The sequence below is a fragment of the Onychostoma macrolepis genome, chromosome 04 (genome assembly GCF_012432095.1).
Source record: "Onychostoma macrolepis isolate SWU-2019 chromosome 04, ASM1243209v1, whole genome shotgun sequence".
Taxonomy (NCBI): domain Eukaryota; kingdom Metazoa; phylum Chordata; class Actinopteri; order Cypriniformes; family Cyprinidae; genus Onychostoma; species Onychostoma macrolepis.
The window spans coordinates 4264178-4289204 of record NC_081158.1 but is presented as its reverse complement, the minus strand read 5'-3'; the positions used below and the strand labels follow the sequence as shown (position 1 = coordinate 4289204).

The 25027-nt window shown below is 37.1% G+C and overlaps 1 protein-coding gene and 1 pseudogene across 3 annotated transcripts; one reads left to right on the top strand and one right to left on the bottom strand.

The window, feature by feature from the left end:
* Nucleotides 1-900: 900 nt before the first annotated feature.
* Nucleotides 901-10492, top strand: LOC131538374 (gastrula zinc finger protein XlCGF57.1-like). 3 transcript variants are annotated; one of them, XM_058772231.1, is made up of 3 exons: nucleotides 901-1023; nucleotides 1454-1555; nucleotides 5484-10492. In XM_058772231.1, exons 2-3 carry the CDS (start codon nucleotides 1486-1488, stop codon nucleotides 6746-6748), a joined length of 1335 nt encoding a protein of 444 aa, XP_058628214.1. In that variant the 5' UTR covers nucleotides 901-1023; nucleotides 1454-1485; the 3' UTR covers nucleotides 6749-10492. The 3 variants fall into 3 exon arrangements, with proteins under 3 accessions (XP_058628214.1, XP_058628215.1, XP_058628213.1); XM_058772232.1 differs by lacking the exon at nucleotides 901-1023 and adding an exon at nucleotides 1029-1164; XM_058772230.1 differs by lacking the exon at nucleotides 901-1023 and having other exon boundaries at nucleotides 1036-1555.
* A 133-nt stretch (nucleotides 10493-10625) lies between these two features.
* The window catches only part of LOC131538359 (NACHT, LRR and PYD domains-containing protein 3-like), a 39872-nt pseudogene continuing 25470 nt past the window's right edge, over nucleotides 10626-25027 (bottom strand).

Here is a 25027-nt window from a genome sequence, read left to right as displayed (position 1 = left end):
TTCAGCTACTGCAAGTTAATGTATGATGCTTCCTAATGATACTCAACACGTTACATCAACAGCACATGAAAACAGCTGGTATCACTCCTGAACCCAGTACAGCTCATGTTCTGCAATGCGACCACAGTCTGAACAGTCATATCGAAGTCATGTGACTGTTACGTCAGTGTCATCAGAACAGGACTACCCCTCGCTCCTCGAGGCAGATATCACCTCATCTGCGCCAGTACTTGAGACCATCTGGAGGACTTTTATCTGGGTTTGCTCTGGCTTTGCTGGAGGACCAAACCAGGGGTATTTTATCTCTGTGCCTTACTCACTATTACTCACTTTGCATTCTGTGTCTCACAGCGAACGCTCCCGGGAAGGACACATGTTAAACATGCATTAAGTGAAAAGATGTTTTCTGGGGCCTCGTTTATAAAATGTTGCTCAGAAAAGCATGTTTATGAATATGAATGTTGCTGGGGATTTTAGTGTGCATATGATTAATAAATGAGGCCCTTATATAAGACAGTGTGTTACTTTTCCCTGTGCATCTGTTATTCCACAAAATAATTTAATTTAATGCACTTTAACAAAACAAAGTTGAAATGTTGTGTAAATTATTGCTCTGGAGATGAAGTAAGATTATCATGATGGGATACAGTTGAAGATCTTTCTGCAACCACAAACTTACATATTTTAACTACATATTCTTAATGAGTTTGGAATATTATACAGTTCTTTCCAGCCCTGTGTAATATGAAGAACTAGATACCTTATTCACGATTGAGAATATCAAATGTTCAGTAATTATTACTTATATTCTATATTATGTTTTGAAATAAGCCAAAAAATTTTGAAAAAAAAAAAAAACAAAACAAAAAAACTCAGTGGTGCTGATATCTTTGTGAATCTGTGGTTGAGACAAATCTGATCATTTGAATGTGTTTTCTGTGAATGTCTATTTCGTGTGAAGAGGACTTTTATTTTGGCGTGGCGGTGTGACGTCACGAGGCTGCGCCGCGCGATTCTGCAAAGGTTCGTGTTTTTAATCCGTTGAAGTGTTTACATCAATACAACCCGTTCATACCATCTGATAGAGAACTTAGAAATGGAATAAATATGTTTGAGTGTAACGTTATCATGTGTCTAATCACATTAATGGACAGCTTTTAATAAGTTAAGCGCCTGCAAACACGAGTCACAGAAAAGATGCGTCTATAGTGAAGCAGTTCATTATAAACACGCTGTTTGATCTCTGATAGATGAATACATGTTTATATAGTGATATCTCTCTCTATATAGTGAAGCAGTTCATCATAAACACTGTTTGATCGCTGATAAATAATGATAGAGAAACTGAGCTTTTTAAAACCAACTCATTGAAATCAGATGAATTCATTGTTAAAGACTCTGATTGAGACACACAGAGATCTGTCTGTTAATTATTCTCCTCTTAAACACACAGAGAAACTCCTGCTGAAGCACACTGTTATAAAGATGGAGTTTATTAAAGAGGAGATTGAAGAAGATTTCAGAGTCAAACATGAAGATACTGAGACAGAAACAGGTCGGTTTCTTCAGTCATTCGTTTTTAAGGAACATGGCGGTGGAAAGACTATCAGTCCATGATTTTATAATGACATTTAAAATTAAATAAGACAGACAAAAATGTTCTTCTTTTGAGAAAGAAATGCAGTTTTATGTTTGACACCTTTTTGTGTGGTTCATTCAGTTTATTTGTGGCACATTTAAAAACAAATCAGCCTGCAGCATAAACACGACCCAAACTACACCATTAACCAGAAGACAGTCCTCTGTTCGCTCCGAGTGTCTCCGGAGCCGAGGGGCAGCCACAGAGCGCACGCTCCTCTTTAGATTAGATCCGGCCTCCTTTAACATGCGTTTAACATGCGTTTAACAATCGACCTTGATGTCTGATAAACCTGATATAAACATATTCAGGAGCTAGGCCATGCAAGGCCTTATATTGACCTTGTACAGTTTAAGTTATTAATGTTTCAGGCACAATACTGTCTTTCACCAACAAAAATTGTTTCAAACAAAGCCAAAGCTGAAAAAACAAAGTGTGTTTTTTACTGAAAGAATCTCCATATTGAAGACTGAATAAATGACTCTTTCGCTTATTAACAGTGACTTGCCTCCACCTATTTAAAATTATATTGTAATATCATTTCTACATTCAAATTTTTATTTATAACGTTATCTACGTAAATATTATGCTGTCACTTGATTACCATTTTTTATCATAATTAATCACACCCTTTTTTGCGATTAATCGCACCCTTATCGTGAAATTAAGCATACACCATTCATCGTGTTTTGAATGCTAGGATTTAGTTGTTAAAGTAAAGAAATGCGTGAGAAACTGGTTTGAGGAAACACATTGTTCAGGTTTATCTCAATCATGAGCATTTGTTTAACAGGCGTTCTAGAACAGTCTCAGACACCGAGTGCAAACGTCCCGGGGAGCATCTTACATTGACAGGGACCATGTGAACTGCAGACATATCTAGCAGATACCAACAAATGATGCAAAGTAATGTCTGCTACAAAGTCGTTAGTTGCTTACTGTTTGTTAGTAACAGACGTGCTGGACAGTTACCTTATATTCTCTTGGGGGACGTTAATAGCCACAATCCTCTGTGTGGAGGGAAAAACGCTAAGAATAGAGAAGTTTATTAGTGAAAGTGACTAAATGATGGATCTCATACCTGTCTTCATGTGATAGCGACCACTTCCCTTTGATTACAACTTCAAGAATAGAAGAAACACAGCAAAGACCTCAAAGATGTAAACTTCAGGAAGCAAACTGTAATGCTTTCCAAGCCCTCTGCAGTGAGATCCAACAATAAAACTCAAGATCAAGATTCTACAAAATGGATCACAAATACATTGATCAGAGTAGCGGATGAGACCAAACCAAAAACATCTACAACACACTTCAAAAGACAAAATCCATGTTTGATGACAAGTGTAAAAATCTTACTGAGGGATGGAAAACCTTTCATTATGGAGGAACAGAAAATCACGCTTGCGAGTGTTGGATACGGTGCACCTCAAGGATCGAGACTTGCCTTGGGAGCTTTTAGGACCTCCAACACGAAGCCTATACACAGAAGTAGGGATGTCACGGTACCAAAATTTTTGTATTCGGTACCGATACCAGTGAAAATCCACGGTTCTCGGTACCAATTTCGGTACCAAAGCAAAACACAAAAACATGCTAATTAAAAAACACAATTTTTTAAAATTAATAAAGTCAAACAAAAATAAAATGTATAAAAATCAATGCCATTCTTTATACTTATTTAAAATTGTGTTTCAAGTTTTTCCGCAAGTAATAAAAGTATGAAAAACAGTAAACAAATTTCACCCAAATTTAATTTGTCTTTTAATTAATGAAATTTAAACTTTTTTTTTTTTTGGTAAATAAAGGGGATTTAGCCTACTATTAAAATTAAAACTAAAACATGGAAGAAATATTGAGTGATTATTTCTTAAAAAATAAAGTAGTAGTAGTAGCCTATCACAAACATTCTACTAAATAATAGTAGCCTAATGGTACAAAGTCTTTAGTTAAACCAGACTTTTATTTTGACGGGTTGCCGTGAATACATTTAAATTGACATAATATTTGCAGATACTGGTCCATATCGCGATTTGATCTAAGTCTAATGACCTACTTTGACAAATTCCGTGACATTCCGCGTTAAACTGTAAATTCCATTTTTATAACTGGATTCCGAGATTCCGTCCGCGTTTTCTGCATCGCGGAAATCATACGCCAAGAACCGGGTCGAACGGGTACTCGGTACCACCGGTACTTCAAAAAACCTGGTACCGTGACGTTTTCATTTCTTTAGTACCGACTTGGTACCGAAGTACCGGGTCTTTTGACAACACTACACAGAAGCAAATGAGCCCTCTCTCCAGTTCAGACGTCTGAAATCATCACTGCAATATGCAATTAAGACAAATTTACACAATCCAGTCTTTTCCCCACAATATATGCATCTATATGAAACCAGACCTGGCTCTATATTAGACCTTTTGGAATGCGCATTAGACCACATATAGAAATGGGTATATATTTTGATCTCCTAAACCAGAATCTCCTTTGTCCAGTTCCACCTTGGAGTATGGAAAATACATATACCAATTTGGAATTGACCTGTTTTTGAGCCTTTTTCCCAATCATAATCCCATATACACTGATGGGTCAACAATGGCTAACCATGTATCTGCAGCATTAATAAGCGGTCATTATCACTACGGCTTCTGTATCCCAGACTACTGTTCCATCTTTACAGCAGAAACCCAAGCTCTATTACTTGCTGTGGATCATTTTGAAAATGCAAAAGAAAGAAGCTCTATAGTGTTCACTGACTCAAAATCCTGTTTGCAAGCACTGGAATCTTTGAAAACAAATCATCCGATAATTGTTGGCATATTTATCAAAGCAAATCAGTTGCGGAGGCTCAATTATGATATTGTTTTCTGCTGGATTCCAGGACATAGTGGAATTACTGGAAACAAACAAGCTGGCATAGCTGCAAAACAAGCTCTTACAGAAAATCACCTTCTGATGTGAAGCCAGTAATCAACAGATACATACTGGAGAAATGCCAAGCTGAAGGGGAAGAATGTCAAAGTAACACATTTTTAAAATAAATTCTGTTGTAGGAACAAGATATATTCTTTTAAATCTAGGCATGGCCAAGTTGTGTATAAAAGGTGTCGTATTGGACATACTGGATTAATTCATGGACATTTATTGATTGGTGAAGCACAAAAATGTCAATACTGCGGGACTCACTTGACGGTGAAGCATGTGCGTTTGGTCTGCCCAATATTTAACGTCATGAGACAAAGATTATTATCAGGACAAACTCTTAAGGACTTGTTTTATAAGATGGACCCAGAAAGACTTTTACAATTTCTTTCAAAAGTAAATTTAAAGAATCTTTTATAGAATTTTGTGCACACTTTGTTTTAAAAAAGTCCCAACCCAGATCTGTGCAGTGCTCTTCTGTGGGTTTATATGAGGGGCAGTATTTGGGATGTGTCCTAAATGATGATGTCTAATGCTGTTTCATGCATTCTGATTTGTTTACATAGCTAAAGAGTTGGATTCTCATGCTAAACATGAACAAATTTTTAAAAAATGAGTTGATACTCATTTAGCTCCACCTACGGCACGCCTCCAGGAGCACGACTGATTTTGGAAACAAGCGGTAGAGCTGTATCTGATAAATCTGTAAACTAAACTCTCTTTGGAGATATGAAGGATGCAATACAACTCTGTAGCTACTCAAGATTACCATGAGATTGGCAGAAACCGTGTGCGTTACGTCTCCTTTAAATGTTGACAGTATTAAGAAGAGGTTCTGAGATTACAGGACTAAATGTTTTTATGCCTGTTCCTTTGTGACATTAAACTGGTCTTAACATGTTTTTGTTTCTTGTTACTCTAGACCTGATGGCATTGAAAGAAGACAATCAAGAACTGAATGAAATGGAAGAGAAAAACTTTATGGCTGGTGAAGAATCTTTTAGTAACTCGCAGACTGATAAAACAGAAATTAGAAACATTAAAGTGCAGATGAGTGTTCACACTGCAGAGAGCCCTTTCAGCTGCCAACACTGTGGAAAGAGTTTCAGTCGAAAAGACAGCCTTAGAGTCCACTTGAAAATCCACTCTGGAGTGAAGCCTTACTCCTGCAAACTGTGTGGAAAGAGTTTCTTACTGAATGGAAATCTTAAGACTCACATGCGAGTTCACACTGGAGAGAAGCCGTTCATATGCTCTCAGTGTGGAAAGAGTTTTAAACAGAAAAGAGACCTTACTGCCCACATGAGGATTCACACCGGAGAGAAACCTTTCACCTGCGAACAGTGTGGGAAGAGCTTCATGCAAAAAGAAAATCTTAAGACTCACATGAGAGTTCACACTGGAGAGGATCCATTTGTTTGTGATCAGTGTGGAAGGAGCTTCAGATGTAGAGAATACCTTAATCATCACATGAGGATTCACTCAGGAGAGGACTGTTTTATATGTCCTCAGTGTGAAAGGAGTTTCACAGACAGGAGTCACCTTGAGAATCATGTAAAAATTCACATCGGGGAGAAGCCTTACATGTGCCATCAATGTGGAATGAATTTAACAAACAGAGCCAACCTGGAGGATCACATGAGAGTTCACACTGGAGAGAAGCCTTTCACCTGCAAACTGTGTGGAAAGAGCTTCACGGTTAAAAGAGATCTTCATATTCACATGCGACTTCACACTGGAGAGCAGCCTTACAAGTGTCTTCAGTGTGAACAGAGTTACACAGACAGGAGTCAACTTGAGAATCATGTAAAGACTCACATCGGAGAGAAGCCTTTCTTGTGTCCTCACTGTGGAAAGGGTTTCACATACAGAGCAAACCTGGAGTATCACATACGAATTCACTCTGGAGAGAAGCCTTACACCTGCCCTCAGTGTGGCAGGAGCTTCACGGTTAAAGGAAACCTTAAGATGCATATGAGAGTTCACACTGGAGAGAAACCGTACAAGTGTCTTCAGTGTGAAAAGAGCTTCACAATTCAAGGAAACCTTAAGATTCACATGAGAGTTCACACTGGAGAGAGGCCTTACAAGTGTGTTCAGTGTGACTTGAGTTTCCCGTATCACATAAGCCTGAAACAGCACTTGCAAACTCATTCTGGAAAGAATTCATCATTTTCCTTAGTGTGACAGGGTTTAGAAAAAGGAGTAATTTCAGCAATCATCTGTGCATTCACTGGAGAAAGTCCGTTTATATGTGATCAATGCAATAAAAACATTGCTTATACATGCATATGCAAAGTCATGTGAATGTGAGAGCTTGTTTGTGTTCTTTGTGAAGGAGTATGACAACAGAAAATGCATATCTGTTTGAAACCAAGACACATTGCAGCTGAATGTGAGCTTCATCGGATTGTCCACCTCATGACCACTTTTATTTGTGTTATAGTTTTAGTTATATGCTACATCTCTTTATACTCGAGCTTTTTTTTTCTTTTCTTGTGAGTATGTTTACTGCAGTGAGAACACCCGACCATCTTCTTTGCTATACTTTCATATTTTAAGCGGTTGAGGTAGACACCGTTTTATTTAGGTTATACAGAGGTGTTGCTCATTGTCATATGTTGGTCAGCTTTTCTGCGATGTCCTTGTGGGGTGTTTTAAATATACTGTAAAAGAGGGGCATTTCCAGGGACAAAGCACCAAAAACTGGGACTGTCCCTGAAAGTACTTTTCACACAAAAACGCTTCTGAATTGATTTAAAGGGTTACTCCACCCCAAAATTAAAATTTAGTCATTAATCACTTTACCTCCATGCCGTTCCAAACTAGGGGTGGAAATCTTCAGGCACTTCACGATCCGATTCCAAAACGATTCTTGATCTACATTTTTACCCCAATTAATTCTTCTGCTGTGCAAATACATCTTTACAACTTTACATCTTAACCAAAATTGCAGTTTCTATGCGTTTTGTTTATAGTTGGAATCTTTGTATGTCAGTGCTGCCATCTTAAAAATAGAGGTGTGAATCTTGGTTTCACGATTCAATTCAATTATGATGATCATTATCAACTCAATATCACGATGCGTCACATTCTCAGTTTTCAATATTACTGCACATGGCTACATTTTCATATCAGTTTTAATTCAAATTTATTTTGTGCAAAGTTTACTTTATTTATTTTTATTATTATATAAGCAGGCTACTTTTTAAAATAAGTGTTCTTTAAGTATCCGAAAGCTTACAGACAATAGTTATGGGTTTTTCCTCAGCGTTATTGCTGTTTGATTATTACTGATGAGATCATAGACAGCGGCAGCTTTAACAGGCTGCATTCAGTCTAATGCACAGATCTATTTCCATATATCAGATGTTTTGTCCTGCTCTGAAAACATAACTGACTGTGTGTACATCAGTTTCGTATAAAAGTATTTGAAAATGCTAGTGCATTTAACCGCAGCCGCAATCGAGCTTCAGGACAAACAAACACAGAGCGCACGTGAAAGTCTGTCAGTGCGTGAGTTTCGTGCGTCTAATAGTACTGCGTTCCAAACGGCAGAAATGAAAGCATATCTGAAGTAAAACACGGCGGGTGGAAGCACACACTGTCAAGCAATGTGCACGTGTCTCACAGCGCAAATTCTGTGCAATGAAGCCCGCCGCGTCTCTAGCGCACGTGCTATGTGCGGGGGGGGAAAACAAGCTCAGAATCGCTGAAGAGAGAATCGCGATGCATCGGAGAATCGATTTTTTTCTCCCACCCCTATTCCAAACCCATAAAAGCTTCGTTAGTCTTCAGAACACAATTTAAGAGATTTTGGATGAAAATTGGATATTTGGATGTTTGGAGGCGTGTGACTGTCCCATTGACTGCCAAACAATTAACACTGTCAAGGCCCAGAAAAGTATAAAAAATAGTCAGAATAGTCCATCTGCCGTCAGTGGTTCAATCTCAACTTTATGAAGCGACGAGAACACTTTTTCTACTCAAAGAAAACAAAACAACGACTTTATTCAATAATTCGTCTCCTCTGGTTCAGCGTAGCGCCATTTGGGAGAATATACGCTGGACGCAAGCAGCGTCACATTTGCAAATTAGCAACAGCTGACAAGCTTAACTCAAGTCATCACACTAATTAATAGGAATTAACTATCCACAGAAAGTAATCACCCAATCAGAGCAGATTCACACCAGATCAACACGTATCAGAAAACATACACTGCAGAAACACACATAAAACCACCATCATAGAAACTCTTTAAGGGAAAAATCCTCATTCATACCTTTTGGAAACAGACTTTTCAAATAAAATAAAAAATCCAAAAAGCTTCCCGCTTCTTTCTTATGCAATCAATGTTACCACCTCTTGAATTCTGATTAATCTTTTCAATTCTAAGAAAAAAGAAAGATGACATATTATGGTTACATTCACAAAAATGTCTTGCAACAGGACTCTTTCGATCCTTTCTATTTATTGCACTTCTGTGTTCTGTGATCCTTTCCTTTAATGAGAGGGATGTTTCACCAACATAAATTTTATTACATGGACATTGAATTATATAAATCACATTGTTTGTCTTATATGTTATAAAATTCTTAATTAAAATTGGATTTTTATTATCAGGATGATTAAAAAAACGTAACATTTTTTGTAAATTCACAATTAACACAATTGCCACATTTAAAATTACCCAATAAAGCCTGACCGGTAAGGTTTTTTAGTGGAACATGTTTTTACAACTCTATTCCTTATATTATTAGCACTTTTGTATGTAACTAATGGTTCTTTATTAAAATATCTTTAATGTTAGTTGTCTTTGGGGAATATGTAGTACAGAAAATAAGGTCTGGAGTAGTCTTAGGTGTTTTTTTTTTAGAGTTCACAAGCATATCTCGACTTTTAAGATCTACTTTCTTAACCACCTTACATAGCCAGTCCTCCTTATACTGACGTTCTTTGAATTTTGACAACATTATGTTTCTCTCTTTCACTATTTACAAAGCCAGATGTTGTTACTTCAAAAAAGAAAGGTATGTAAGCTAACACATTAGTTGAATATCTAAGGAGAGAATAATGCAGCATGAGTCTTTATTTGTTTTCAAAACTTAGCTTAAGTCTGACATTAAATTAAAATAATTATAAATGATTAATCTGCTGACATTTGCCTCTCAAATCATAGTGCTTTAATGACAAAAATACGGTCACACTTTATTTTAATACATTCTACTAACTATAAGTAACTTTGTAACTACATGTCAACTACATGTCAACTAATTCTCATTAATTCACAACTACATGTCTACTAACTCTCAGTAGGGTAGGTTTAGGGTTAGTAGAATAAGCTGACATATACTTGCAAAGTTTCTCATACTCAGTATGTTGTATGTTGTGGACCTGTCAAAATAAAGTGAAGTTATGAAGCAGATAGTCTACTATTACTCTAATGACTGCTAGTTGACATGTAGTTGCAAAGTTACTTACAGTTAGTAGAATGTCTAAAGTGGACTATCGAAATAAAGTGTTACCAAAAATCCCTTTTATCGATTAGTGATGTCCCTCTTGCACCCAAAATTGAAGATATGTTGGCTAAATGTGCCTCGAAATAACAAATATTAAAGAAAAACATTACTGAATCAAAATATAGTGCATACATTTCATAAAATTAAAATTATTGTACTATTAAGTTCTCTGCAAACAACATAAGTATGATGAGGGTTAAGAAGGGTCAACCTGATGTTGTGTAATGCAGATCTGCATGATAATCATGCATTCATGATTTGGTCTTCAGAGCTCAGCCGGTCATCACGTTACTCAAAGATTTTTACAGAACTTGTACAGTTGGAGTGGATGGGTAGACGAGAAGTTCCATCTTCATTAGACTGAGCTGGAGGTAATGGAATATCATCCATAATCAGATGTCTGTCAGGCAGTCAGAGATCCATGGCAGCTACAGTGGGATTGCCCAAAAGAACATCTGCGAGTAATCAACCTAATAATGCTACAGTTTTGGACAAAATATGTGCCTTTATGATAGATCCCAGCAATGAAGTTTGTAAATCCCGATTAGTTGTTGTCAAGTCAAGTCAAGTCACCTTTATTTATATAGTGCTGTTTACAATACAGATTGTGTCAAAGCACTTAACAGTATCAGATTGGAGGATAGAGTGTCAGTAATGTATAATGATAAGATTAAACACTCAATTTTCAGTTAAAGGCATTTCATTATTGAATTCAGAGATGTCATTGTCTAGCTCAGTTTAGTTTAAATAGTATCTGTGCAATCAAATCGACGATAATCGCTAGAAATTAAGTGTCCCCAAGTTGTCCTCTTGGCCTCTCAGTTGTTGCTCACAGGTTTATCAATCAGACACAGACGTGCTGCTGAGGTGCCAGGAATATGACTTATGAAGCCAAATCCAGCACAGAGGGGTTCAGTGAATGTGGTGTTGATTGTGTGTAAGTGTGTGAGTGTGTGTGTGTTAGAGATGCTGTAGAAGGACAGAGTGCCAGCCAACACGTCCACATACACTCCTACTCTATTAGAGGAGTCTGAAGGGACATGTATGTCAGTGAACTTATTGCAACGGATAATGAAACTGTTCTTATTGCAGACCAGACACCAGGTGTTTTCACTGAATCCAAACACACAGTCAGTCCCTTCTTTCCTGCTGATCCCTTTGTATGACACTGATATAGCAACAGTTCCACTCCATTCAGCCTCCCAGTAACAGCGTCCAGCCAGACTCTCAACACACAACACCTGAGGATTATCTATGAATCTCTCTGGATGATCAGGATATGACTGTTTCTCTCTCTTGTGTGTCACCTTTCTGTTCTCATCAGACAGAATGAGATGAGTGTGAGCTGTGTTTGGATCCAGTGTGAGATCACAGGCATCTGAACACAAGAACAAATACATGTATAACACAACAATAATCACTCAAATCTGAACTGATTTATATGATTTAGAAAAGCGGTTCTCAATTCCAGTTCCAGTCCGTACCACCACTCTGCACATTTTGTATGTATTTCTTATCACTTCAGACATTTGTTCTAGTCGACTGTAGGTGCCCTGTAAAGTGGACATCATGGGATATTCCAACATGATTCTTGTTCGAAATATATATATATATATATATATATATATATATATATATATATGTATATGTTTCATTCAAGGTGCATTAAAGTGTGTGAGACGTGAATTTAAATTTTATTCACAGAGGTATATTATTTCACACTTCTCTAGAATGTTGTGAATGTTGTGAATGAATGTTGCGAAGTGAAGTAAACTTAATTGGATTTCCCATGGTCAGGGAGTAGGGAGCAGGGAACACTGTGTAGGGACCATGTCAATTGGAACACAGTTCATGCATGGAGCTTTCTTTTAACGTGCTGGTTATCTGGATCAGGAGTGTTAAATAAGAGAGACATGCAAAATAAGCAGAGCGGTGGTATACAAGGACTGGAATCGAGAAACACTGGTTTAGAAGAACACAGTTGTGTTTAATTAAATTGGCATTAGAAATTAAACATGGTTAAAAATTGTATCCCCCAGTACTTCACCTCATGTGTCCCTCTAATTCAAGTGACTTAAAAAAACATATTAAACCAGGTTTCATGAGTTTGTGTGGCCATATGATCTTAGCATACCTGGTAAACAGTTTTGGCTAGCTGTCCACTATAGAGGGGCTCGGAGAAGATATTCTATTCTAGCTCCAATTTGCCCTCCGGACTGCTACATAGACGATTTAAGTAAAGGATGAGAGGGTGAGGAGGAGGGATGCTGAAAAACTCCGAAAAAAAAGAGGAAAAGGTACGAGTCTGCTTTTATAACCTGGTAAGATTTTATTAAAATAAAATAAAAAATAGCAAACATTTTCTGTGAGGGTTATGTGTAGTATTTTGGATAGCAAATTTTTTTAGCTCAGCATAAAGACAATTACACCTAGGATGAATTCCTGTCAGCCATATACAAATTTGTGTCTGTATAAACGTACATTTGTGTATTCCTGCTGTAATCCTGGACTGTCCTCCATGATCCACACTATAAAAGACACAAAGTTTGACATTCTACAAATCTGATACAATCAACACACACACACACACGCACACACAGAGAGAGAGAGGAGTGTGACATACTTGAGGTTGTCCAGTGTGCGTTTTTCAGAGAGCAGCTTGACTCCTGAATCTCCTGGGTGATTGTAGCTCAGATCCAGCTCTCTCAGGTGTGAGAGGTTTAAACTCAGAGCTGAAGACAAATAATAACAGCCTTCTGCTGTCACCATACAGCCAGACAACCTACAGACACATGAGACATTAATTTGTTAATCAGACATTAATCACGCAGTCACCTGAGCAAATTGTATTTGCAACTGTTTTATTTTTCTGCAGTATCAGTCACGAAAGAAACAAATCCATCTTTGGACATTTCCTGAAGTAAAAGTGTTAATTTACTTTTCTAAATGCAGTGAAGGTTGAAGAAACATCTACACTCCAGTTAAGTAGAAATGTGCCATTTTAAATTTTTCTCATTGTGTCATTTCCTTCCTCATTCTACAGAAACCTCCATTTTCCTGTCCCCAGTATATGCATTAATCTCACACTGAAAATAAACTTTATAGTCACAAATGTTATATATTTGTAATAAAATATATTTCAACATTTAAACCTGATAAAAAAAGAATATTTACATTTACATTTAGCAGACGCTTTTATCCAAAGCGACTTACATTGCATTCAAGTTACAGTTTTTTACATTTTATCAGCTCTTGCTTTCCCTCGGAATCGAACCCATGATCTTGGCGTTGCTAGCGCCATGCTCTACTATTTGAGCTACAGGAAAGTTATAATTCAAATATATAATTCAAAGAATTTAGGTATTTATTTTTAAACAATTCTATGTAATTCCAAGTACTACAAAAGTACTTGTCGCTTCATGGTCATGTTTGAAGGTTTAGGGGCATATTTTAAATTTAAAGGGGTCATCGGATGCAAAATTCACTTTTACATGTTGTTTGATCTAAAATGTGTCTTGGCAGTGTGTGTACACAAACACCCTATAATGATAAAAATCCACCCAGTGTTTTTTTTTTTTTAATCCCGATAAATCCAAACCCCTTTTTCATTTCAAGTTGTTCACAGATTCTTGGCAGAATGACGTAGTTCTGCACAGGCCCCTCCCACGATTGTTGATTGACAGTGGCGTCAGTCTTTGGTTTAAGCACAGACCCACCCTGAGTGAGCTGTCATCAGTCCTCCATTGTTTCGACGCTGTAGCAGATGTAGACAAGAATGGCTCCTAAGCGATTGAGGTGTTCTGTTGTTGGATGTAATAATGAACATGGCAATCACCATCTACTCCCGACATCTGACCCACTGAAGACACAGAGAATTACCTTTTGTTTTTAAAGGAAATGCACCCCCCGACCTACCTAAATGCGTCTATCTTCACGCGAATCATTCGTGATCCAGCTTCACCTACAGAAGGAGCGAGTATAAGTTTTTTATGAATCTTTGCAAATCACCTTTCCTAATAATGTGCTAGTTAGCAAGTTTCACCATGAATGTGGCTAAAGTTTACCGTCTCTCAGAGAATGGCTCATCACCCCACAGATGAGGTGAGCATAGCTCATTAGAATTTAAAGGAACATGCACTGAAACGGCTTGCTTTGAACAGAGCTGTTTTTGACAGGTGTTGCTTTACACTACCATTGAGAAATTTTAACCAAAGTATGTTATAGACTTTTAATTAAGACCCTAAAGAATCATATCACCTTGTGGAAAATGGGCATCTGGTGACCCCTTTAAAAACTAATGATGTTTCTATTTACACAGTGCAAATAACCTGTCTTGTTGGCAGAGGCTATTTACACTAACTCTGCCCACCAATGTGTGATTGGGCTAGACAACATTACAAAAGACGGCCGTCAAACAACAGCTCCAGTGGTGTAGATGGTAAAGCATGCAGTACAGTCGTTTTGATGACCCAAGCTTGAATCCTCCTCTTGCTGAACTCGTTTTTCTCCCTTTTCAAATCTCATATTACATCGGAAAGGCATTTATTTTCAATAAAATTTAAAATAACAGGTAGATGTGGGAAGGACTTTATTGTCCCAATAAGGTGGAATCAATTTAATAATTTTAATAAAAATGATAATTTACACTCAATATGTTATTATTGCATGCTGTTTTACAATGTACTACAATACTGAATTTGCTATAAATAGTATAAATAGCAGTAAACACTACTATTTTTCATAGTGTAAATAGAATCTATTGCTCTTTGCACTTAGAGTAAATAGCATATCGCTAATAAGAATCAGAAAGAGCTTTTATTGCCAAGTATGCTTGCGCATACAAGGAATTTGTTTTAGTGTCATAAGCTTCCAGTTCACAGAGACAACAACGACACACAGACAATAAAAATAAGATGAGAATAAAAAATACACATATGTAAATATAAATAAAAAAAATGAAAGAAAATTAATTTGAAACATAAATGATTGTATGTACAGTTGTGCTATAGATGATAGAATGGAATAGAACAGAATGAGATGCAGGGATGTACTAAGATGGAGGTGGTAGCAAATAATTATAAGGTTATTGCATAATGGGGTGTGGGGGGCATTTATCTATTAATACGTTTAGCATATTAATATTAACAACAACATTTATTATAATGGATTTAGGTGAAGATTGTTTTAAGTTCACTTAAATTAGAAGTTATTTTTAAGTTATTTTTAAAGTTTAATAAATGTTAAAATTGATAGCTCTTAATTATAATGTAATGTTTAATGGCTATAGTCAATGGTTAAATATTAAGGTAAATTTTTTTAGGGAAATCAGTATTAATTCGTGTAGGGTCAGAACGAGTCAGACAAACTAAAATTCGATCAGAGCATCGAAACATGAGGAGCCGAAATTCCAGAGAAGCCCAACAGGACGTCATAAATCTGTCCATGGTACTCTGGCGCCATGAGCCTGGAGCAAGCCTAACCAACAAGCCTCCTTCACAGAACAACTTGCAACATTAAGACAAAAGAATAGTTATTGATAAGTCCAACACAGGAAGGAGATCGTCAAATTTGGGGCAAGTAATCAAGACTTATGGTCAAAGAGATGGCCATCACATGTGTCCCACGATAGAAATCACAAGCTACAGACTTTCTTGGGCTGGTCCCCCCACCCAAGAGACAGACCAGACTGAAATTCCTTTGTTCACCGAACATGTCTCTATGTCCTACACAGAACTTCACAGAGTCTTTTCCATATGCACCAAAAATCATCTTAAAAGGACTTATGAGCAACTAATGAACTTCATATTATGTATGTAACCCACACAATTGACGATCATGTTTTAATCACATATTATGTATGTCTTTTTAATAACTAGGGAATAGCTTAAGGGTTAATATCCTTGTTTGGTATGTATGAGTTTGACAATTCTAGCTTGAAATGTTTCTTCCAATTGATTCTTTGTCAAATGTATCATATTCTGGTTATAGAAATCACATCCAAAAGTATACTTTTCAAGAGTGTGTAAAATTCAGACCATGTGACTGATAACATCCTGATTTATGATGGAAGAAACACCCCTAGCTAAGATAATAGTCTATCTACTTGATCAAGACAACATTGGGATGTGTCCAAAAGCCGAGTTTAAAAAACTCAGGACACCATCAAATCTCCCCTTCTCTCTTCTTCTTCTCGCCACCGCGTTTTGACGCTGTTTTAGCGCTCTTTGAGCGTGCTCTGGCCTACAGGCCAGTTGCTACCTAACACCACGATGAGAAGAAAACCACCTAGTCTCGTTACTCATTTTATTCTTTTACTTTAGTTTCTTTTCTTTCCATTGAGTCTCGTGTTCAAAAGTTAAGTTTGCCGCAAAGTCCAGCTCCGACTGCACCCGCTTCAAACTTCAACCAGCAACTGACTCCAAAACCATGGCGAAAAATTAGAGAAACGATATGTCTAATAACATCCACATACATTGTCTGATTTTGATTAAACTTCAGGGGTTTGTTCGTTGTATGATGCCGATCGAATAGATGTGACTATTATGAGTAAAAGTTATAGCGCCACCAACTGGCAGCAGGAAATATGTCAATTTCAAAATGCTTTGAATTCAGCATCTTATTTTTACCCGATTTGCTTCAAACTTCATCAGAATAATGACAAAACACGGCCGATGTAAAACTGTGAAGGGAATATTGATATCTAAAATATTGTTGCCGTGGTCATATGTCAAAGTTGAATTTTTTTTGGGGGTTATTTTGACGCAGATAACATGCTTAGAATTCCATGAAACTCAATACACACATCCGTATTAATGATAGTTAGACACCGGAAAAAGCTCATAAATGGGCGTGGAAGAGGCACTATATAGCGCCACCTTTTGTCAAAAGTGGGGGTGTTGGTTTTAGCTACAGAAACCAAACTCGGTACATAAATTGTTCTTATTAAGCCGGACAACTTTCTAATTTACAGTCATTAGCTACGACCTACAGGAAGTCGGCTATTTTTATTTTAATGTTTGTTTTTTGAGAAAACAAGCCGTAAATAAATTCATACTCCTCCAAGCAGAAACAAGTAGTTCACACCAAACTTTGTCAACATGATGCCAATATACTGAAGATTTTAAATTGCGGACGGATTTAGGATATCTCGAACGGTGTGGCAATGGTGATTTATTAAAGTAACAGTAAAAAAAATAGCAGTAATTTACTTATATCTTTAAAGTGCAGTTTCCAAACACTTCAAAACTTTTTTACATAAATATAACAAGTCATTCTGAGGAAACACGCTTAGTTTAAAAAATGTATCATGCTCAGGGGCCACAAAACAATTAAAACTATAACTGAAATTGGTTTAAAGGTGAAGAGTGTAATATCAAGGATGACCAAAAGATGGAGGCATGACCTTATTTTTCATGAGTTGTCTGAGCTGGCAGTTCTGCCTGTCTTTCTATCAGAATGAAAAATAATGCATAGAATCAGCTGAAACGTTCTGTACTGTCAATATTCTTTTACACACACACACATATATATATATATATTATTAGATACTTTTTTAAATAGTTATAGAATATAAAAAGTATTGGTAACAGTTTACATTAATGTCTCTTTGGTTAACATAAAGGTGAAGAGTGTAATACCACGGATGACCACCAGATGGAGGCATGACCTTATTTTTCATGAGCTGCCTGTCTGTCTATCAGAATGAAAAATAATGCATAGAATCAGCTGAAATGTTCTGTACCGTCAGTATTCTTTACATATATATACAAATAAATATAAATATATATATATTATCATATACTTTTTAAATAGTTATATAATATGAAAAGTATTGGAAACAATTTACATTAAGGTCTCTTTGGTTAACATAAGTTATTATATTAATTAACATGAACTAAAAGGAACAATATATGTTAAAATCATTTATTAATCTTATTTAATTTTAGTTAATACTAACATTAAAAATATTAATTTTATGTTAACATATCATTAACCAAGATTCATAAATGGGACCCTGGACCACAAAACCAATCTAAAGTCGCAGGGGTATATTTGTAGCAATAGCCAAAACTACATTGTATGGGTCAAAATTATACATTTTTCTTTTATGCCAAAAATCATTAGGATATTAAGTAAAGATCATGTTCCATGAAAATATTTTGTACATTTCTTACATTAAATGTATCAAAACTTCATGTTTGATTAGTAATATGCATAGCTAAGAACTTCATTTGAACAACTTTAAAGGCGATTTTTTTCAATATTTTAATTTTTTTGCACCCTCAGATTCCAGATTTTCAAATAGTTGTATCTCAGCCAAATATTGTCCAACAAACCATACATCAATGGAAAGCTTATTCAGCTCTCAGATGATGTATGAATCTCAATTTTGAAGAATTGACACTTAAGACTGGTTTTGTTGTCCAGGGTCACAAATGCTATAAAACTATTGTTCATGTTAACTTCGTGTTAACTTATATAATGTTAAAAACTAAAAACTTGTTGAAAAGTGTTACAAAAGATTTACATATTGTTCTTTATATGTGTGTGAGAGATAGAGGATAGAGAGAGACTAACATTAATAAAATCTATATAATTATTGTTCATATTAATTAATATAGTTCATTTTAATAACTGAAACCTTATTGAAAGTGTTACCAAAATTTTATATATTGTTGTGTGTATGTGTGTGTGTGTCTCAATGTCTTGATAGTTTTGATTAACCCTTTCATTGCTGTATCCATCAAAACCAGACTGCCAGAAGGTTACTGTAATGCATGTGCCCGCTGGGCACAGTTTTCCTGATGCCACCGGCGTGGCGGTTGCACTGACGGCTTGGGCCCGCTATCGCTGCTTGCAGCTATATTTAAGTGATTGATGGTTGTTCAGGTCTATGCAATTGCACATATTGCTATAATTGGGATTTCACATTTTCATTCTCTTAAACTCATCCTTTCCTCACTTTCTCTCTCTCTGCAACGTGTGACTGCGTGTGTTCATGTGTTAGATTAGTTTATGTCTTAGGTTTATATAAATAAAGTCTTATTTCTATTGAAAAGAGAAGTATCTTGTGTTTTGTGCTTACAAGTTAATGTCTTAATCTGCCGATCTTGTTACTGTGCTTATTAATAGTGTGTTCACTATATTTTGGATTTTAATATCCAGTGCAGAATTAATGTTATACGGCTCGTTCAGTGAATCGCTGCCGACTCAGTGATCAGCCGCAAAACAGTGATTCTGTTCAAATTCCCTATAACATCATAAATGATTCCCTTTGAGCTAAATTGAATTATGTTTACATAATTATCTATTAACCCTTACATTGGTATCAGTGATACTGGCCTTCACTCATAAAAAACAAATATTAAAAATATGTTGTTTGTACATTAATTTGAAGATTGAATGTGAAATTATTGCAATATAAAAGTATATTTAAAAACTTTAATGTTGAGTGGGATTAATCGCGATTAATTTCAGAAAAAAATGTGTGATTAATTAGTTAATTTTTTTAAATTGATTGACAGCACTAATATATATATATATATATATATTAAATGGATTAGGAAAGCCTAAATACAAGCAGGTCTAAAAGATTTGCAAAAACATTTCTTTTTTTTTTGCTTTAGACCAGAGGTCTTCAACCCTGTTCCTGGGTTTAGCTCTGACCCTAATTAAACACACCTGAAGCAGCTAATCTCTCTGTAAAGCTCCTCAAGACTGCTTGGAAATACACAGGCAGGTCTGCTGAAGCAGGTTGGAAATAAACTTTGCAGGGAAGTGGGTCCCCAGGAGCAGGGTTGAAGATACCCATGTGTCTAATTTGCACATTTTGGACAATTTGTCACTTGGCTGCCGCATGTTTTGAGTTTGAGCTCCGTCAAGTTAATTCCTTATCGTCTATTTTCTATCTTAATATAAATTTTATACAGCATCATTTTTGTTTCCATAATGTGTGAATATATCCCCTATTGCATTCTACAACAAAAACAATCAGAGCGCCTTGTTATCACTAGATTTATTTTGATTTCCCGAGTCCGCTATTAGCTTATAGTCCGTTAGCATCGCTAGAGCAGCTGCCTCTAATCTCACTTACACTGCTAATACTCTATTCACACATATTACCATTGTTTCCCTGTTACTTGCTTTAATGGCGGATTTGTGTCTACCTTTGAGTGGAGGTGAGGACAGTACACCAAATGCAGCTGGAGGCCGTGGAGAAGCAGATCCGTGAGCTGCTGAAAAAGCAGGCCCAGCTGAGAGAGCGGAAAGCCGTGCTGGAAACATTCCGGCTCTCTCTCGCGCACGCTCCACTTCTTCATAGCGCACGATCAGTTCTCAGCAGTGTTGCCAAACCCCTCCCTCAGAAAATCTCTAGAACTACCCTCAAAAGTCTCCATTTTTCATAAAAAGTCGCCAAATATGAAAAGAAAGTAAATACAGGTAAATTTGGTAAAATAATTTATTTATATATATATATATATATATATATATATATACAGTGAGGAAAATAAGTATTTGAACACCCTGCTATTTTGCAAGTTCTCCCACTTAGAAATCATGGAGGGTCTGAAATTGTCATCGTAGGTGCATGTCCACTGTGAGAGACATAATCTAAAAAAATCCAGAAATCACAATGTATGATTTTTAACTATTTATTTGTATGATACAGCTGCAAATAAGTATTTGAACACCTGAGAAAATCAATGTTAATATTTGGTACAGTAGCCTTTGTTTGCAATTACAGAGGTCAAACGCTTCCTGTAGTTTTTCACCAGGTTTGCACACACTGCAGGAGGGATTTTGGCCCACTCCTCCAGACAGATCTTCTCTAGATCAGTCAGGTTTCTGGCCTGTCGCTGAGAAACACGGAGTTTGAGCTCCTCCAAAGATTCTCTATTGGGTTTAGGTCTGAGACTGGCTAGGCCACGCCAGAACCTTGATATGCTTCTTACAGAGCCACTCCTTGGTTATCCTGGCTGTGTGCTTCGGGTCATTGTCATGTTGGAAGACCCAGCCTCGACCCATCTTCAATGCTCTAACTGAGGGAAGGAGGTTGTTCCCCAAAATCTGGCAATACATGGCCCCGGTCATCCTCTCCTTAATACAGTGCAGTCGCCTGTCCCATGTGCAGAAAAACACCCCAAAGCATGATGCTACCACCCCATGCTTCACAGTAGGGATGGTGTTCTTGGGATGGTACTCATCATTCTTCTTCCTCCAAACACGTTTAGTGGAATTATGACCAAAAGTTCTATTTTGGTCTCATCTGACCACATGACTTTCTCCCATGACTCCTCTGGATCATCCAAATGGTCATTGGCAAACTTAAGTCGGGCTGGACATGTGCTGGTTTAAGCAGGGGAACCTTCCGTGCCATGCATGATTTCAAACCATGACGCCTTAGTGTATTACCAACAGTAACCTTGGAAACGGTGGTCCCAGCTCTTTTCAGGTCATTGACCAGCTCCTCCCGTGTAGTTCTGGGCTGATTTCTCACCTTTCTTAGGATCATTGAGACCCCACGAGGTGAGATCTTGCATGGAGCCCCAGTCCGAGGGAGATTGACAGTCATGTTTAGCTTCTTCCATTTTCTAATGATTGCTCCAACAGTGGACCTTTTTCACCAAGCTGCTTGGCAATTTCCCGTAGCCCTTTCCAGCCTTGTGGAGGTGTACAATTTTGTCTCTAGTGTCTTTGGACAGCTCTTTGGTCTTGGCCATGTTAGTAGTTGGATTCTTACTGATTGTATGGGGTGGACAGGTGTCTTTATGCAGCTAACGACCTCAAACAGGTGCATCTAATTTAGGATAATAAATGGAGTGGAGGTGGACATTTTAAAGGCAGACTAACAGGTCTTTGAGGGTCAGAATTCTAGCTGATAGACAGGTGTTCAAATACTTATTTGCAGCTGTATCATACAAATAAATAGTTAAAAATCATACATTGTGATTTCTGGATTTTTTTTAGATTATGTCTCTCACAGTGGACATGCACCTACGATGACAATTTCAGACCCCTCCATGATTTCTAAGTGGGAGAACTTGCAAAATAGCAGGGTGTTCAAATACTTATTTTCCTCACTGTATATAAAATATACAGGTGCTGGTCATATAATTAGAATATCATCAAAAAGTTGATTTATTTCACTAATTCCATTCAAAAAGTGAAACTTGTATATTATATTAATTCATTACACACAGACTGATATATTTCAAATGTTTATTTCTTTTAATTTTGATGATTAGAGCTTACAGCTCATGAAAGTCAAATATCAGTATCTCAAAATATTAGAATATTACTTAAGACCAATACAAAGAAAGGATTTTTAGAAATCTTGGCCAACTGAAAAGTATGAAAATGAAAAGTATGAGCATGTACAGCACTCAATACTTAGTTGGGGCTCCTTTTGCCTGAATTACTGCAGCAATGCGGCGTGGCATGGAGTCGATCAGTCTGTGGCACTGCTCAGGTGTTATGAGAGCCCAGGTTGCTCAGATAGTGGCCTTCAGCTCATCTGCCATGTTGGGTCTGGTGTCTCTCATCTTCCTCTTGAGATTCTCTATGGGGTTCAGGTCAGACGAGTTTGCTGGTCAATCAAGCACAGTAACACTATGGTCATTGAACCAGCTTTTGGTACCTTTGGCAGTGTGGGCAGGTGCCAAGTCCTGCTGGAAAATGAAATCAGCATCTCCATAAAGCTTGTCAGCAGAAGGAAGCATGAAGTGCTCTAAAATGTCCTGGTAGACGGCTGCGTTGACTGTGGACATCAGAAAACACAGTGGACCAACACCAGCAGATGACATGGCAGCCCAAATCATCACTGACTGTGGAAACTTCACACTGGACTTCAAGCAACATGGATTCTGTGCCTCTCCACTCTTCCTCCAGACTCTGGGACCTTGATTTCCAAATGAAATGCAAAATTTACTTTCATCTGAAAAGAGGACTTTGGACCACTGAGCAACAGTCCAGTTCTTTTCTCCACAGCCCAGTTAAGATGCTTCTGACGTTGTCTCTGGTTCAGAAGTGGCTTGGTAGCCCTTTTCCTGAAGACGCCTGAGCGTGGTGACTCTTGATGCACTGACTCCAGCTTCAGTTCTCTCCTTGTGAAGCTCTCCCAAGTGTTTGAATCGGCTTTGCTTGACTGTATTCTCAAGCTTGCGGTCATCCCTGTTGCTTGTGCACCTTTTCCTACCCAAATTCTTCCTTCCAGTCAACTTTGCATTTAATATGCTTTGATACAGCACTCTGTAAACAGCCACACCTTTCAGTAATGACCTTCTGTGACTTACCCTCTTTGTGGAGGGTGTCAATGTTCATCTTCTGGATCATTGCCAAGTCAGCAGTCGTCCCATTATTGTGGTTTCAAAGAACAAGAGATACCCAGAATTTATACTGTATGGATGGTCATTTATTCAAACTCAAATGTAAATATTCTAATATTTTGAGATACTGATTTTTGACTTTCATGAGCTGTAAGCTCTAATCATCAAAATTAAAAGAAATAAACATTTGAAATATATCAGTCTGTGTGTAATGAATGAATATAATATACAAGTTTCACTTTTTGAATGGAATTAGTGAAATAAATCAACTTTTTGATGATATTCTAATTATATGACCAGCACCTGTACTGTATATACTTTACAAATGATGACAATATAAAAACATATAACAAAAATTGAAGTGAAATTAGGAAATGCTTGTGATCTGCAAGCACATCGAACATGATGGAAATGATGTAAAGACACAAAAGACACGCAATGTTGGGGTTTTGTTTCATGTGTCACCAAAGTGCATCCCTGTCCTGCTCAAATACAACAGATAAAGAGATATTATGATTCTCCAAAAACAAAAACTTTATTCATACAAACTTATTTCAGTCAACACTCTATTACTACAAAGTAAGTGCAAAATACAGCATGCGAGCACACATTTCACAGTACTGCTAATCATCTATGAAGTAGTATCCTTTCTGCCTTAGGTTTTCCTCACATTCTGTACACACGAAACAGTCTGGGTGACGAAACTTATCCTGAACCTTCACAACCATCCCACTGAGAAAACACACAGAGCCCAAAGAAAGAAAGAGAAACAGGGAGATAGAAATGTTAACCTGTTGAAAATAGTTGTGCTGCTTATATATATATATATATATATTTTCCCTTTTGTGTGTGGAAACCATGATTCTTTTTTCTTAAAATTCTTTGATTTGTGTATATAAAAAAATAAATAAATAAAAATAGCACATCTATATATAGTATAAAGTAAATGTGTGCTAACCTCATCTTAAAACAGGCAAAGAACATCTTCATTGGGATCATCCTTCTCCTCCTCATATGATGCCATTGTCCCAACCTTCTGAATTACATCACGTGGAAGTCTGTAATCCCAACAAGATTTGCCGCAAGCCAAAAGTCCGTATCTTATGTGAAGGATGGAGTTCACAGTTCCGAGAGACAGACGATTCCGGAGTTTGTTTTTTACAATGTTTAACTGACTGAAGACTCTCTCCACGTCTGCATTACTGTGTGGGAGTGCCAGCATTGTCAGAGCTAGGTTACACAGCTCTTTAAATGGATTGTCACCTGCTGCGTCTCTGTACAAGTGCACTTCAGTCCACAGTTTCTCTGTATTGTCCACATTTTGCCAGTGTACATAGGGAAAGTTTTGCCATTGTCTGTCAATTGTCCCAATTTCTTCTGCAGAGGTCACAAATGCTTCAGCCAGCTCAACAATTGAAGGTTTTGAGGGAGTCAGAGCATGACGAGCTGATAGTGTGTTGACTTTCTTTAATATCGCAAAATTCTCCGGTAAGCGGTGTTTTATTTCTTCAAGAAGGAGAACGGTAAATTTTCTGCAGCGCTCTCTGATTGCAGTTTCTGCTGCTTCTGGCACTGTCTCTTCTCTCATGGCTCTTTCTACCTCGTATCCAAGTCGTGGTTG